Source organism: Miniopterus natalensis, chromosome 3, assembly GCF_054644295.1.
Source record: "Miniopterus natalensis isolate mMinNat1 chromosome 3, mMinNat1.hap1, whole genome shotgun sequence".
NCBI lineage: Eukaryota > Metazoa > Chordata > Mammalia > Chiroptera > Miniopteridae > Miniopterus > Miniopterus natalensis.
Genome location: NC_142083.1, coordinates 92,655,393 through 92,672,290, shown reverse-complemented (window position 1 = coordinate 92,672,290; position 16,898 = coordinate 92,655,393). Strand labels below are relative to the sequence as shown.

The window sequence follows — 16,898 nt, the reverse complement described above, 5'->3', positions numbered from 1 at the left end:
GGTGACCAGGAAATCCATTACGCGGGAGACCAGGTTTCTAAAAGGACAGTTTTGGGAACTGATTTGGAGTAGTTCGCAAAGGTGAGTTAATCCACATCCATATTGGTTGTCTTACACTGTAAACTGTTAGGCAGGGTCTACCTGTATCTGTTGTCTTCAGCATTTAGCAGTAGTCTTGGGTGATGTTTAATAGACTGCTGAAAATCTATAGGCTGTGGATATTCTTATAACTCACCCTTTCTCTGTTTTTATCTTTGACTTAGATGTGTTGTTAGAGCTTTTAGGTAGTATCAGGAAAGGAGTTAAATTATCTCTTCCAAATCTACTAGTTTATAAATGGGCAAGTTAAGGCACAAAGAGATACAGGGACTTGTTCAAGACCTCATAGCTAGTAGGTCTGTTGGTTGTCACTTAGCTGCTTTAGTCAGGCCTGAAGGCAGGATTATCAGGACTTTGTAGGTTATCTCTGCAGAGCCAGCCTAGATGACATTGTATTGTATCTGTTTTCAGTTTATGAAACATTCCTGTTTCTTGATTGGTTACTGAAACACTCTTATGTCTCCATTTTCTCTCTAAAAGAATTTTAATGTTGACATAATTTCAGGTGCCCTCTTTTCCCCACCCTTTGTCCACCTCCACCCACCCTTGCCTGCCCACCCCTTGGCCTTCAGCAAACTATTGTCCGTGTCCAGGGGATATGCATATATGTTCTTTAGCTAATCTCTTCACCTTCTTTATCTAGTCAACCCCCTCCCCCTCCCCTCAGGCACTGGCCAGTCTCCACTTTCTCTACAGAACAGCACTCACCTCAGTGTTGATCTGGGGATTATAGGAATTGATGAAAGAAACGCACCTGCCAGCCTGGCCAACAGGAGATGCTCAATGTGTGTCTCTTTCCGTTTCTCCTGTTCCCCGGATATGTTGGGTGGGCTGACTACATTTAAGGAGCAGATCCATTTGTGGCTTTTGCAGCTTCTTTCAGGAGTTGAGCACTGGTGGTGGTGGTTATTATGAATTGATTTGGCATCAGTCACCTGAGCTGTGGTCTGGTTCCTTCAATGGGAGTTATTTTATTCCCCAGGTTGACTATACCAAGTGTTTTTTCTTTGGCACAGTTAGCTCTGAAGCTCTAGTCTGAGTACCTCTTACCCAACACCCTCAGCCTTAGACCCCTGGGACTCTGTCTCCTCCCAAGATACATGTGGATTTCTTGTTGGCAGTACGTTCACTCATTCACTTAATCATGCCCTATTATGAACCCACACACTGTTCTAGACCAAGGATATAATAGTGAACAAGAGAAAAAAATGCATACCTTCATGGAGCTTGTATTATAGTGAACAGTAAAAAGGAGAATGGTTATGCTTTTCTGCTCCTTGTAGTTAGAGTCATCAGGTCATTTTGTTCAGTGGGTTGTGAGCAGAAGCCTCACTTCTGGGATGAAGCATTTATTTGTTGGTGTAAGACTCTGTAGTGCTTTCCTTTCTTGCCTCAATCATGAAAGCACATAGAGAGAGCGGAGCCATGAGTCAAACCAGGTTTAGAATGCTGAGTCCCTTACATGGCAAGTCAGCTATTCTGATGAATCCTCCAGACCTATCATGGACTTTGTGGAAACAAGAAATAAATGTTTGTGCTTAACACTGAGGTGTGTGCTATGTGTTTCTACAGTATAACTTGGCCTGTTTTAATAGAGGTGGCTCTTCTACTGGAGCTTCGAAACTTTTTTATTTTCATTCTACTTGGCCTTTGGCCCTTAGGAAAAATCTAGCTTCCTCTAGATGGATGTTCCACTAAACTAATGTAACACTGATAGGAACACTTAGGAACATACAAGACGGTAGGTGAAAAGAAAGATAAAAATAAATAAATAAAACAACAATAAAAAGGACTGTAGATGATATTAAAGAAAGACTCATTGCTCATCAGGGCATATATCCTGGGAGGTCAATTGTTTTAAGTGGACAAGGCAACCTTCTCCCTCCGGCCATATTCTTCTTTCCTTGTTCTTTGTTCCCTTGTACACCACTGCCCCATGTGCACAAAATGTGTTTCTATTGATCAGGGAGGTAGGGAGAGGGTAGAGGTTGCCTTTCATTCCTCATATTAGTACAGTAGATTTCAAGGAATGGTTTGGTAACTACCCCTGTGGAACCTTCTGTGAGTTTTGCCTCAAAAAATGGGACATATGGCAGAAACAAATTCTACACCCATTTTGGTTTATAAAGGAGGTGGCTGCTCTTCCTGGGCTAAGAGATGACAGTTGGGCAGAAGCTTGAGTAGGAAAGCAGGGGTAGGAACTTCAGTTGGGGAATGAGAAGCCTCCTATGGGAACGTCTTAGCTTGGCCAATAACTGGCAGCACAATGCCTCAAAACTCCTTGTGCTTGGAATTTGGGGTGGATATGTAGAAATTGTTAGAAGGAATTTCTATAGCTTCATTATAGGGATAAGAGGAGATAACTAAAAAAAACCCACCTAAAAATAAAAATATATTGCCCTGGCAGGGTAGCTCAGTTGGTTAGAGCATCGTCTTGATATGCCAAGGTTATGGGTTTGATCCCCGGTCAGGGCACATACAGGAAACAACCAATGGATGTATGAATAAGTGGAACAACAAATCGATCTCTTTCTCTCTCTCTCCTCCTAAAATGAATCAATAAATAAAATCTATTGAGGCTTCTTTCAAAAATGAAATCTGAGACACAACCCTATGTTCAGTCTCCAATATTAGTATTAAAGTTTTTACAAATATGTCCTCCATACCCAGATGATTTCTAGGACAAACCAGAAGGTGCTTTATTTTAGTTTGTTCAGATAACAGTCTTACAGTGACTCCACGGTTGGTTCTGAGCACTGCATCATTCACCCAGGCTAGCCCCCAATCCTCAGCCCCTTCTCTGCCCTGATCTAAGTGGCCAAAGTGCTGGGCACATTCCAGGCCCAGAGTTCTCCCTGCCATTAAGTGGGCTCTGGAACTTCAAGCTGATGATGAGAACCTCAGCTATCTTTTAACTGGAGGGGAACGACAGAAGGAGAACTTAGAATCAAACTAAAACTAAGACTGCTGGGGTTTCATCAGTTTTTGGAACAATGAGAACAGTTTTGATTCCTCTGGAGAGCTTGAGAGGAAGGATGCTAAGCAGTCTTTTCCATCCAACTGGACAGTTGGAATAACAAAAGATTTTAACTCCATAAAAGATTTTTTAAGCATTCACTGAGTCACTCTACTTACAAGTACTTACTGAGCACCTGCAGTTTCTAGTCTCATGTAGTGGATTAAAGCTACCTGTTAACTTCTCTTGGGAGCTTTCCCTCTAGTACTTAAGAGTGGATTATTTGAGGACGTTCTCACATTCTTTCTGTGGGTTCTCTTTGGTATAGAGTCTCTGAAGTATCCTCAAGTAGGAAATGTTGAAGCTTTACCCACACTGTAGTTCTAGGGTTCTTCCCAAGCAAGTACGCAAGCATATTGTTATTGAATCTTTTCCACACTTGTCACTTTTATAGTTTCTTTCTTGTGTGGGTTCAGTGGGGAGCAAGCCCTAAGCACCACTTGAAGCATGTACCAACCTTGCTTTATGTATACAGTTTCCTTCTTGTGTGAACTGTGCAATGGGCAATGATACTGGGCCACACTGAAGTGCTTTCCTCCTGTATGATATACCATATCTAATAATTCCTGTACTTCACATAAAGCAGTTTCTCCATCTACCTCTTGTGAGAGGAATTAAGTAAGCAAGCTCTTGCCTTGCTTTGAGTTTTCAGATTTAGGAAAACTATCAGAATCACTTCTCATTTCTACCACAGTAGGATGATGACTATTGTACCAATCTTAGCACTAACAAAAGATTAAGCTTTATAGTATTTGGATACACTGCACCTTTAAGGAAAAAGTAAGAAAGCTTACTGTTGAATGTTTTTAAACCAATGGATATATAGGGTGCCCCCCCTTCAAATGTATACACATTTAATAGCTGATAGCTGTTCAATGAAAATGAAATGTATTTTAATAAACACTGCCTTTATAATTAATCAAAGTGTATGTATACATTTTTTAGGATACCCTATATTTCCAACATCATAATGTTTCGCACTAAACATTTTGTCCATGATTTGTAAAACAACTGAACAGTCTCAAAGCATTTAGGGGGAAAAAAGTGAATCTTTAATGTTCATGAGGAAAGTATAATTAAGTATTTTTTTAACTTTGGGAAATCCTAAATTTGAAAAGTTAGTAGCTTAAGAAGTAATAGTTTCTTACACAGAGGAGTTAGGAAAGTGGTTTTTAAAAATGTTTTTTTCTCCTTTAACTATGTGAGTAAGCATTACCCAGCACTAAAGCTATTTATCCTTCTAAAAGGAAAAGCTCACATTTCCAATCTACTTGGAGTTAAGAGGTACTCCTACAGCCTTGGCTCATGTGGCTCAGTTTGTTAGAGTGTTATCCCACGCACTGAAGGGTCGAGGGTTCTCTTCCCAATCAGCGCACACACCCAGGTTGCGGGTTCAATCCCCAGTCAGGATATGAATAGGAAGCGACCAGTTGATGCTTCTCTCCCCACCCCCTTCCTCTCTCTAAAATCAATAAAAACATATCCTCAGGTGAGGATTAAAAAACAAAACAAAAAGGTCCTGGCTGGTGTGGCTCAGAGGTTAGAGTGTCGGTCTCTGCACCAAAGGGTCACGGGTTCGATTCCCGGTCTAGGGCATGTACCTGGGTTGCAGGCTCAACACCCGGCCCTGCAGGAGGCAGTCAATCCATGTGTCTTACATTGATCTCTTCCTCTCCCTCTCTCTCCTTTCCTCCCTTCCATTCTCTCTAAAAATCAATGGATGGAAAAAATACCGTGTGAGGATTTAAAAAAAAAAAAAAAAAAGGCACTCCTACAATATTATCTTTGGTCTCTGCAAAGCTCCCACATTTTAGAATACAAACTTGCCCAAGGGCTCCTTCTTCCCTTGACCTTCACTCATGTACCAGTCAGATCTGCTCTTATCACTCTGAGCACTGTGTTTATTCCCTTCATAGCATGTATCACAAATTAGAGTTATTTGGTTTGTTCACTTGTTTTTGCCTGTCTTTCCTCATTAGAATGTAAGCAGCAGGACGGCAGGGGCTGTGTCTGTCTGGTGCAGCCTTGAATCTTCAGAGTCAAGCACAAGACTGACAAGTCATAATATGTAATAAATATAAGAATGAAAATATATCAAACAGGAAAACCTCCACAGCCACCTAGACATTAGTTTTGGTTACCCAAATCATCCCCTGGCTCATTGATTTTCCTTCTTCAGATATAGAGTGCTTGACAGGCATGTGATGGCCATGAGTCCCTGCTCTTGCTCTTTACCAGGAGAGATGCAAGAGAAGAGCATGTAGGTCCTTTAAAGGAGCACACCAATAATTTTTATGTTGGGGACATATGGATGTCTAAAGCTATCATTCTGTCTGCATGAATTTTCAAGCCCAGAGCTCAGGAAGCTTCACTCTGGAATAGGAGGACGGGATTCTTTGTACACCCTAGGAAAAACATCTCCATTTAGGTTGCCTCTCCTCCTAGCACCCAGCCCCACAATGTCTGCTCTTCAGCACTTGCCAGTAGCAAGGGCCTGAATGTGCATACAGTCCTAGGGGTCTTGTGAGCATTTGGCACCTCTCTTCCTACTGATTCTCTTGACACTGAGGCATATAGAAGGATCTGGAATTGGCATTATAAATTGGCTCTATCAGTGGGCCCCAGACTGGTACTCAGAGAACACTGAGATGTGCAGAGATATTCCATGAAAAAAGTATTCTGCACTCAAGTAAATTTGGGGACAATGGGTTAAAGTCAATGTTTTGTTATAGGAGGACGTCTCAGAGCATTTATGTATGAATGTATATCATGAAACTCAGGATCAAAGTAGAGAAGTATAAATAACCATACAATGATTGCCAAACTTATTTGACTGCGGGGGCTCTTGTGGTGGTACATGTGGAAGTCACATTTACTATCTCTTGGATTGTTTTGTGGAACACATGTTCAGGAAACACTGACTGAGTTAATTCTTTTACTGTTATAGGAAACTGAGAGAATAACTGTCTTAAGAGAAAAAAAACAGACCTCACATCAGACTCATATTTAAATGCCCTTTCCTCCATATCACTCAACCTCTTGGGTTGTGGGACAGGCATCACCATTACACAGATTAGAAAGTTGAAGCTTCATATCACATGGCTAGATATTGTGGGTAAAGTAGAACTAGGACCCGTGCATTCTCCTAGGAGATGACTTGGAGACTTCTCTCTGGCAAGAGCCCAGCAGAAGAATTTACTTCTCCAAGATCAATAAAAGCAGTTGTTTGGCATCTTCAATATTTAGTATAGGATCCAAGTGTTTTAGCAAGAACAGTCTCAATAGCTTTCAACATCTGAAATGTTTCATGGCAAAAGGGTACATTGCAAATGGGTTTGGGAAATGGCACTTCATTTTTACAAAGCTGCCAACCTGGTAAAACTTTCAACTTCAAAGCTCATCTTACATCTGTCCTACTCCCCAGGAGTGGTGAAGACCAGAGATAATCAGTCCCACTTTAGATATTGGGTATAAAGTATAAGGCAAAGGGTAGGAAGTAATTGCCTTAAGATGTATTGGAGAAGATGCCGGGGGGAAATTGAGGTTTCCTGGTTCCTAGTTCAGATACAACAAGGTTCTCTAAATATGAAAGCTCCAGAAACAAAGCAAATTCTTGTTCATGCAGTTGTGGAACAGGATTTAGGAGTCAGGGCTCCCAGCTGATTCATTAACCATTATTCCCCTTCAGGTCTCTGTACAGCCTGCCAGGGCTCCATTCTACCACCATCTTGACCACTCAGATCAGCCCTCACCATCAGAAAGAGGAGAGCCCAGAGCAGACATCTCAGGAAGTACTATCACTCTGAAATAAATCTTAATCTCTTGATTCTCTCCTCAAGGGCCAGGAATCTCTTCTTAGGAATGATCACTTGTTCTCAGAAAGAACACCATTTATACTCTGGATAATCCCTTAGAGTTAACAGTCCCTCCTGTATTCATTCTTAGGTTCAGAGGGGTCTGGGGCTTGGAGGAGAGTAACAGGGAAAGCTGTTCAGTGTTGCATTCCCATCAGCAATGACTGAGAGTTCCTGTTGCTCCACCTCTCTGTCAGCATTTGTTGTCAGTGTTTTTAGATTTTCACCATTATGATGGTTGTATATTTGTATATCATCATTTTAATTTGCAATTCCGCAATGACATGATGTGGAGTATCCTTTCATATTATTTATTATCTGTGTACTTTGTTTGGTGAGGTGTCTGTTCAGATCTTTTGCCCATTTTAAAATCAGGTGGTTCATTTTCTTTTTTTTTATCCTCACTGAGGATATTTTTTCCATTGCTTTTCACAAAGAGTGGAAGGGAGAGAGAGAAACATCAATGTAATCAATTGGTTGCCTCCCAACTAGGGTGGGGATGGAGCCTGCAACCAAGGTATTTACCCTTGGCTGGAATTGAACCTGGGACCCTTCAGTCTGAGGGCCAACACTCTAATCACTGAGCAAACCAGCATGTTATCTTTCTAATTCAACAAACATATCATTGTATGAGTGGTGAATGCATAGAGTCCTTAAATTATAAAAGTTTGCTATAGGAGTAAAACTTTTTTTAATCCTCACCTGAGGACATTTTTTATTGCTTTTTTTTTTTTTAGAGAGAGAGTGGGAGTGAGGGAGGGAGGGGAGAAAGAGACACACACACACATTGATTGGTTGCCTCCTGCACGTACCCCAGCCAAGGCTGGGGAACAAACCTGCAAGCCAGGAATCAAACCTGTGGCCCTTTGGTGTGTGGGCCAATGCTCTGACCACTGAGCAATACTGGTCAGGGAAGAAGTAAAACTTTTTTTTATGTAAATTCCTCATGTTTTGGATTTTATTCTTTTTTCTTTTTTTTAATATATCTTTATTGATTTCAGAGAGAGGAAAGGAGAGGGAGAGAGAGATAGAAACATCAATGAGAGAGTCATTGATCAGCTGCAGCCCGCAACCCGGGCATGTGCCCTGACTGGGAATTGAACCCTAATCGCCTGTATCCTAGGTCGACGCTCAACTGCTGAGCCATGCCCGGCCGGGCAGGATTTTATTCTTTTAAACATATTTGTAATTTCTATTTGTTCTAAATATGCTATACTAGGAAATGTATGAATCAGTAACATATAAAATGAAATCTATTAATTCTAATCTTAGATTTTTTTTTAATCATCACCAGAGGATGTTATTTCCATTGTGTTTCAAAGAGAGTGGGAGAGGGAGAGAAAAAGAGAAACATCAATGTGAGAGACACACATTGATTGGTTGCCTCCCACACAAGCCCAGACTGGGGCCAGGGATTGAGCCTGCAACCGAAGCGCATGCCCAAAGGCCAAGGAAGTGGAGGGAGAAACACCTTTATTTTAATCAGAAATAATAATGCTTATAAACTTGTAAAAACTGTTTAAGAGAGAAGAAACCAGAAGCTGGGTTGGGAGTGATGGTAAAATAAGAAATCTTACAAAATTAAACTAGATATTATGCTTGCTAAAAGATTAGGTCGCTTACGCTTAGTATTACTCGGGAGCTTAATGTATCCTTCCTTTCCTTTGTTCCGTTTCTGGTGGTGGCTGTGTTGCATAATAGTGACCTTCTCTGAAGTTCACAGTAGTATATAACAGTAGGTGCCCTAGAGATCAATTACTGGTTTAGAACAGATTCAGGCTGTTAAAATTCTAGATGTCCTCCCCAAGAGGGAGTAGAATTTCTTCCCTGATATGGCCCAGTTCTCAGGCCGTTACCACATGTTCTTTGTTCAGAACAAGAATATCCTAGATTCCCAGCAGGAATTATGGGTTTTATAGCCTTCTCCCCTTCAAAGCAAAATGGAAATCCACAGTTTGACAGGACTGTGAAGTTCTAGGCAGAAGTAGAAAAAGGGCTCTGCATTCTTAGGCTGATTCTAATTCCTGGACATGGTTCTTGAGATCCAGTTGTCAAGTTTACTGCTAGGTCAGGGATTGGCTAGTAGAACCCTCCACAGAAGAACACTCTACGAAACACATGTTGACCTAAGGAGATGATGAGTCAGGTTTTCTACAAATTCAGCACATCTCTTCCTTCCAGTGATGTATCACTTTTATGTGTATACCAATAGTGGATGAGGGGTGAGTTCTTAGTGAAGCTTTTCTCACACTGAAAACACTTGTATGGCTTTTCCCAGTGTGGGTTTTCTGGTGGGCACTAAAGTGGGAGCTGTTGTTGAAGCTTTTCCCACACTGGGCACACGAGTACGGGATCTCCACTGTGTGGACTTGCTGGAGAGCACCAAACTGGGAACTGTTGTTGAATCTCTTCCCATAGATACTGCACTGATAAGGCTTGTTCCCAGTGTGGGTCCTCTGGTGGGTAATGAGGCTGGGGCTCTGGTTGAAGGTTTTCCCACATCTCCCACAATGGTATGGTCTCTCCCCTGTGTGAGTCGTCAGGTGGGCAATGAGGTTGGAGTGCTCACTGAAGCCCTTCCCACATTCACTGCACTTGTGAGGCTTCTTTCTTGTGTGGGTTCTCTCATGCTGAGCAAGATAAGAACCTTGGCTAAAGCTTTTCATACATTTATGTCATATAGAAGCTTTTTCCAGTTCAGGGGCTGGCTGGTGATGAGAGGAGGGAGAACTCTGAGAGCATTTTCTCCCACACAAGAGATGTGTCCAGGGTTGCTTCTCAGTCCAAAGTCTCTGGTGACTCATCCTCTCCTGGGATGGGACTGTCTCCTCACTGTCCCTTGGACAATGTCTATGTTGCTTTCTTGACATTGGCTCACTCTCCTCACCTGTATTTGATTCAGAGCACCAAAAAACTTTTCTACTAGGCTTTGTCCGTTAAACCTTGTTCATTTCAACTTCTTCTGAATTATCCCATTTCAGATTCTCAGAAACTGAAAGAATAAAATTACACTGGACACTGGAGAAGGAAAACAATGGAATGAGGAAAGAGTTACAATTAAACTACCTTTAGAAGAAATACCTAATTGGAATTCTTCATGTGACTCAGTCTTCTGCTAATGAAAAGCCTAAATTTTATTTTCCAATTCTAATACTTTTTAGTTCCAAATTTGTGGTCATTGGTAAATATACTGTACACCTCCCTACTTTTATTCTATTCTGTATCTTTTTGGATGTTCTGACATGATGACAAAACTGAAGCAAAGAGTTAAGCCCTGTGGTAGCTGTCGATCTGTCTGTAGGTGTATTCTCAATTCTTGAATGGCCTAGCTTCTGGGAGTAGTATCATGAAAAGCCATTGAGTTTGGGCAATTGAAACAAGAATAAAGCAAGTTTCTGAGTACCTGGCAAGCATAAACTTAGGTTATGAAATGAGGGGAGGGGAGAGAGTCTGAGCTAGAGGCCTAACTGGCAACCTAAGGAAGAAAAGTAAGTGAAACTCCATGAGAAAAAAATGACATGGACTCTGTGAAAGAGATTAGCAAATGCAAAATTAGGACTCAAAAATGCAAGGGAAATAATCCCTAAACTCCATGAAAACTGAAACCCACTGGCCTGTATATGGTTATTCATCAAGAAGATGACAAGGCCAGAAGCAAAAATAACTCTTTCTAAGTGTACTTTCCCATCCTTTGACCATCAGAGCCAGTAGTCTTACCAAGTATGTTTGGGAACAGTACTGGCAGGTCAAATCCCATAACAAAGTCCTTTTCATCCCTGGCTATACCATCTACAGTGGAACCTTGTCCAACCTCTGTGGACTCCCTATTCTGCTGACTCAGCTCTCCAGACTCCATGTCATTTCCCTCTTGGCCAGAAATAGCATCACTTGCCACAGGAGGTGCAGAGGAGCTTAAAAGGGCATCCATTTCCTCATAAAAGATGTAAGACTCAGGCACACGACCTCTCCTTACTTTATAGTAACCTGGCTGTAGGCTTTTGAACTTGGTGTGACACTGCTATGGGATCCCCAGAAAACCCTGCTCCTGGACTTTTCCCCGCACAGCCTGTGGCTCTGGTTATTCTGCTGATGGGTCTAGAGTTATGAAACAGAACTGCTGAGAGTGGCCAGGAGTGTTTTGGTCTCATCGCCCCAGTGCATACCTGCACCACGGGACAAAGAACACAGGGATCCTATCAGAAAGGACTGGATACCTCAGTGCAGGGTTTCAGTAGCCCAACATATGAGTTTCTCGAACTATGCCACAACTGGCTACCATCATTCCTGGAAGGTATCTCACTGTGGACACTTTTCCTAAAACAAAAACTTCCAATGTGGTAGAGAAGACATCCTCTCCAACTGAGAAAGATTGCAGTGTATTTACTAAAGCTTCCCTTTTTATTTCTCCTTAATTATCCTGAATCCCACTCATTTTCCCTGAGAGATGATTCAATAAGGATAGTGCTTGCCTGTCTCCACACTGATGGGAATCCCTGAGGCGGTGTGGCCACATAAGAGGATATGGTGAACAGGCAAGACTTGGAGGGAAGCAAAGATCCAGAAGAGAGAAGAGCTGATAATAGGAGACTTCTGTCTACTCCCACTTCTTTTTCTTTTTTTCTTAAATATATCTTTATTGATTTCAGAGAGAGGAAAGGAGAGGGAGAGAGAGATAGAAACATCAATGATGAGAGAGAGAGTCATTGATCGAGCCCACAACCCAGGCATGTGCCCTGACCGGGAATTGTACCCTGATCGCCTGGATCCTAGGTTCACACTCAACCGCTGAGCCACACCTGGCCGGGCTACTCCCACTTCTGATGTCTGAGTACCCTTGATCTGCCCATCTCCATCTGTTATATCTCCTATCATCCTGGTAGAAACGAAACTATATCAGTTATTATCCCAAGGTTAGAATAAGCAGCTAATGACAGAAGAGCAGCTCAGGCTGGCTGGTGATGCGAGATCCAACACTCATTCCTGCACCCAGTTGAGGCCCAGCATGCTTTTTTTTAAAAATCCTCACCTGAGGATATTTTTTCCATTGCCTTTCAGAGAGTAGTAGAGTGGAAAAGAGGGAGGGAGGGATAGAGAAAGCAAGAGAGAGAGAGAGAGACATCAATGTGACAGAGACATCAAATGGTTGCCTCCTGCATGCGCCCCGAGTGGGGCTGGGGATCAGGCCTGTAATTGAGGTACGTGCCCTTGGCCACAATCGAGCCTGGGCCCCTTCAGTCCAAAGGCCGATGTTCTAACCACTGAGAAAATCTGGCTAGAACTCCAGCATGCTTTTTATGGGGTGCCCATCTGGGCCCGCTGATGAGGGCTCATTGGCTAGAGCTGGCCCAGCAAGTGTATTCTGATTACATCTGGTCATGATTCTTGAAGGGCACAGAGCTTCTATCATCGTCCCTTCTAGTCCACTCTGCTCTGAGCTACCCACATCTCATGACTTGATCTCGCTGTAGCTGCCTCCCTGGTCTTCTTGTTTTAACTCTTGACCTCCTACAGTCTGTTCTCAATCCAGTAGTTAACGTGGCCCCTCTCCTTTTACATTCAATTCAACTGGCGTGTATTGAGGGCCAACTGTGCTAGGTTCTCAGAAATGCACATATCAATATGACATGGATTCTGCCTTGACTTTGGCCACAGTCTTATAAAAGACTCTGTAACATAAGAGAGACACAAACAAATGTTTAAATAGTTAACTACCAAATAAATTGAAATATTAAGTCATTTTAAAATTACTACTCCCCCTACAAGGCTAGCTCCTTATAACTCAGAAAGTCAAAGTCCTTACAAAGTCCTTTACATAGGGACTCTAGGCCCTATTTTAGTGATTATCAAAAGATCGGTGAGAAAGCATTTAAAAAAAATTCAGTTGGGTAGTACAGCAATGTCAGACTGCTGTAAAAATTTATAAACACTCTCAATTTCAGTTCAGGTCACTTCCAAAGGCACTGCCCTACATGATCTGGATCTCGTGGATCTCATTTATTACTCTCATCCTCTCTCAATCTGCAATAGGTCACAGTGGCCTCCTTGCCAGACTCCTCTCCAGCCTCAGAGCCTTTGCGCTGGTCATTCTGTCTGTTACACTCTTCCCCCAGAGAACCACATGGCTCATTCCTTCTCCTCATAGTCCTTGTTCAAATGTCATTTTCTCAATGAGGACTACCCTGAAATCCAAACTAAAAATGAAACCCACCCTCTGCCCCCACACTCGATCATTCTTATTCTGCTCCATTACCCTGCAGCTGCAATGGAACCTGATTCCTAGACTAATGACAGCCTTTTGAATTCACACGGTGGCACCTACTAGGACATCACCCACCTTTCACAGAGAATAGTACTCATTCCCCAGGCCAACATCACTTTCATTCTTTTATATTCTGTTGACAAAATCTAGATATCATACCTACTCAGACAATTCATTACTTTGGTGACAGCAACATACCTGGCTTTGGCCTTCCAATTTCACAACTCAGAAACAAAATCCCCTGGACTACCCAGACAACAAAAGGGTTTAGGTACTACTTTCCCCCATATATAACCTTCACCTAGCCAAATGAATGGCTTTATGTTGGGTTCCACTGTAGGTTTTATCCCCGCATACTCCCACCAACGAGGGAACAGGAACCATCTTCAGTTGATCACTGGAAGACAAGACCCAGTCTGGGGGAGCAGTTTGCTAATAGGTGATCAGTCAGTACCAGGACACATGCAGAGATGTCCTTAAACCAGTGGCTCTGGAGCAGGCTATAAGTGCCAGAGCTCCCAGTTTCCAGGACTGGCTGCTTGCTCTTCATTTTCAGCTTTCTTAGTCCTCTACTGTCCTTGTACCCCTCCTCATTCCAGTCCCATGGATGTTGGCTTGTCCCTTTTGCCTCAACAGCCTTGTTTGCCAAGCTTCTAGGAGAATTGGAGGAGACTTATGAGGCTAGTAGATCTTCCATCTTCTCTTGAAAGGCACAGGGCTCTGTGCTGCAGCCTTGCTTTTCTCGACAGCAGCTGTCAAGGAAGCTTCTGAACTATGTTTGACACTGCTCCAGAGTCCAGTGGAAACCTCATTCACAGAAGAGCTACTTCTTTCTATAGCTGGCTGCTGTGCTTGTGTACCTGGAGTTTCTCATAAAACTGAGGCTCACTGAAAACAGACAGGAAAGTCCTGGTTTCCTAAGATTCCCATGGTGCACCTGCCACTTTCCCATCTGCCAAGTCCAGCTCTTTTGTGTGACCTGATTTGTTCCCTGCCTTTGCTAGTGTCTCACTGGTATCTAAATGAAAGAGGCGTGACACAAAAGGTCACATCTTTTAGGATTCTAATTCTATGAAATGTCCAGAGTAGGCAAATCCATAGAGAACAAGAAGCAACTGTTTACAGGAATGGGTACAGGATTTACTTTGGAGGGATGCCAAAGTTTTAGAACGTGTGATTGTGCTTAATGCCACTGAACTGTTCACTTGAAAATGGCCACTTTTATGTTACATGAATTTCACCTAAATTAAGAAAAATTTTAATATTTTTTCCTAAAAAATTGAAACAAGTAAAAACAAAAAGAGCTTCATAAGAAATGCAAAAATAATAGAAATGTATTCTGAAAGAGATTAACCTGGATGGGGCTGGGGGTTTAATGTGTTAAGTACATGAAGAACTGCTATGCAGAAGGTCAAGGTAAACATGTTCACAGTAATACAACTAATTGTGAATAGATCACATAAAGGATCTCCACCCTATTGTGCTGTTAACTAATTTGAAATCTTGCCTCACCTGCTGGACCCTGTAATCCATTTTCTGTCTATATGGAATCCAGTAGATCTTTTAAAAATGAAAGATCACGTCCATCCCTGATAACACTCTTCAGTGGCTTCCCACTGCACACAGAATAAAACCCAAACTCCTCTTCACAGCCTGAAAGGCCCTGCATGACGTGGCCCCTCCCTTTCTCTCTCACTTCCTCTCATACCACTCTTCTTAACCCTGAAGCTCTAGTTACAAAACCCTCCCTTCTTTTTCAAATGTGCAAAGTCCTCTCCCACCTGAGGCCTTGGAGTGTGCTGTGTCCTGGGGCTGCAGTGCTCTCCTCTCAGTTCTTGGCACAACCAGCTCGTTCTCCCTCACGTCTCAGAACAAACGTCCCCTCGAAGTGCCCCTGCCCCACTACCTGTCTCCCCCAGGTCATTCTCTAGCGGGTCCCAGTTCTTTATTTCGCAACACTCCACATAAACGACTCGGAAGCCTAACGGCTCACCGCGAGAGGGCGATACCCACTGCCAAGCCGCAACGAGGCCACTCTAGGCGCGGCGACTTGGGGACTCGGTGGCATTAGTTCCCCGCAGCCTGGCTAAAGTGGGGGCGCAGGCCGATTCTCCCAGCGCTTCCCCGAGCCTCGGCGCTCTGGGAGCTGAGCGGCTGCGCTCGGCCTGGCCGGAAGCGCTCAACTTTCGCTTCCGGTAGCAGCGCGGGGGCGGGGGGCGGGGCGCGGGTAGAACCCCACGCCGTACCGGCCTCGTGGGAGAGGGGTCTGTAGGACTGCGTGCCGACCGTACGCTAATCGCCCACCTCCGACCTCGCGGCCCCCGGGTGTAGCGCGGCGGCGGTTTGCGGTTGAGCAGTAGGAAGAGGGAGCGGCCTCTCCGAAACCGAGCTCTCCAAGGTAACCAAGAAGCGGTTCCCCGGCTGCGGGGCTCCGGAGACCTGCCGGCCGCTGCTCTGGGCCGCTCCAGGGAGGTGGGAGGCGAGACGCCCTTTTTCGTGGCCAAACGGTTGGATCTTGGGGCCAGACAGTCTGGGATTAGACTGGCCGTCAGTCCCCGGAGGTCACTCTTTCTGCCCTTTGCGCAGGTAGCTCCCGGGCCCGCGGCGGGGCACGCTGCCACACTGCCCGCTTGCACCGTGCTCACGAAGCCCGACTGCCCTCCAGAAAAGTCCACTTCCCGTCTCTGCCGGTGTGTTGTGGGGGGTTTTGTGGGTGTGTGGGAGGTTGCTGCTGATGTTAATCGCCAGAAAGCCGCAGTTCAGCGTCAGAGAGAGCACTTTCTCCTGATGCAGAAGCCCTCGGGCCTCCTGAGCCGGGGTGGGCAGCGAGGAGCCGACCATTTGTGAATACCGTGGCATCCTGCACAGAATCTCCGTGCCGGTTCTGCTGCATCATCTCGGGGGCGGAGAGGCTCACGAGGCTCTCCGTAGCCTTACTCGGAAGTCTGAAAGACCCTTGAAACGTAAAGTCAGCAGAAGGGTCACCTTAATCATCACCAGCTGCCATTCTCTCCGTCTTTATGACTTGGTACTTGGACAAACATTTTGTAAAGAAAGGTCGGCTGTAATTTTTCCTAGTTGAAGCGAACAGAAACTTCAAAATACAGGTGTAAATCTGCACAGTGCCCTTCATACGCTTTGCAAAGAAGTGCCGAAAAAGAATGTTGAGCATCTTGTTACTTAATTGGGGGATGCTTTCTGAGAAGAAAAGGCTACTTTCCCCCTAATTGCTTTCTTTCTACTCTGGTCTCACTGTCTCAGCTCTCCTGCCAGTATTCCCACGAGTAAAGGAGAACCTCAAATGTTCCACGAAGTGAAGGCTTCCATCATCACAGGAGGATGCAGGGTCATAGAAGTTGTACCCTCATACTAAAAGCAGAAGACTAGGGTGATAGTTAAAATGTAAGAAAAGCTCAGATGTTTCTAATCTTTGACATGGGGAGATGAGATAGGAAGCACATCAATGAACTCTTTGGATAATCCTCAAACTCTTTGGAGCCGGTGGGTGCCAATTTCCTCACCCACAAGCCTTCCCCGATTTATTTTCTTGTAAAGGCAAAGTCATGAATTGACATTTGTCTTTACTGAGCTGTGCTATAGATCAACTGCGTAATACAAAGAAAAAGAGAGAGCAGAGCACCTGCCTGGCAGTTGACTTTAAAGGGAAGGC

The 16,898-nt window shown here is 43.9% G+C and overlaps 1 protein-coding gene across 1 annotated transcript; it reads right to left on the bottom strand.

Annotated features, from left to right (window-relative positions):
• Positions 1–8,875: 8,875 nt before the first annotated feature.
• On the bottom strand, positions 8,876–16,124 carry LOC107535826 (uncharacterized). The gene is given in 3 exon segments (XM_087815214.1): positions 8,876–9,242; positions 9,245–10,031; positions 16,080–16,124. Coding segments are annotated over 3 exon segments (954 nt in total). The 3' UTR covers positions 8,876–9,120.
• Positions 16,125–16,898: the final 774 nt, after the last annotated feature.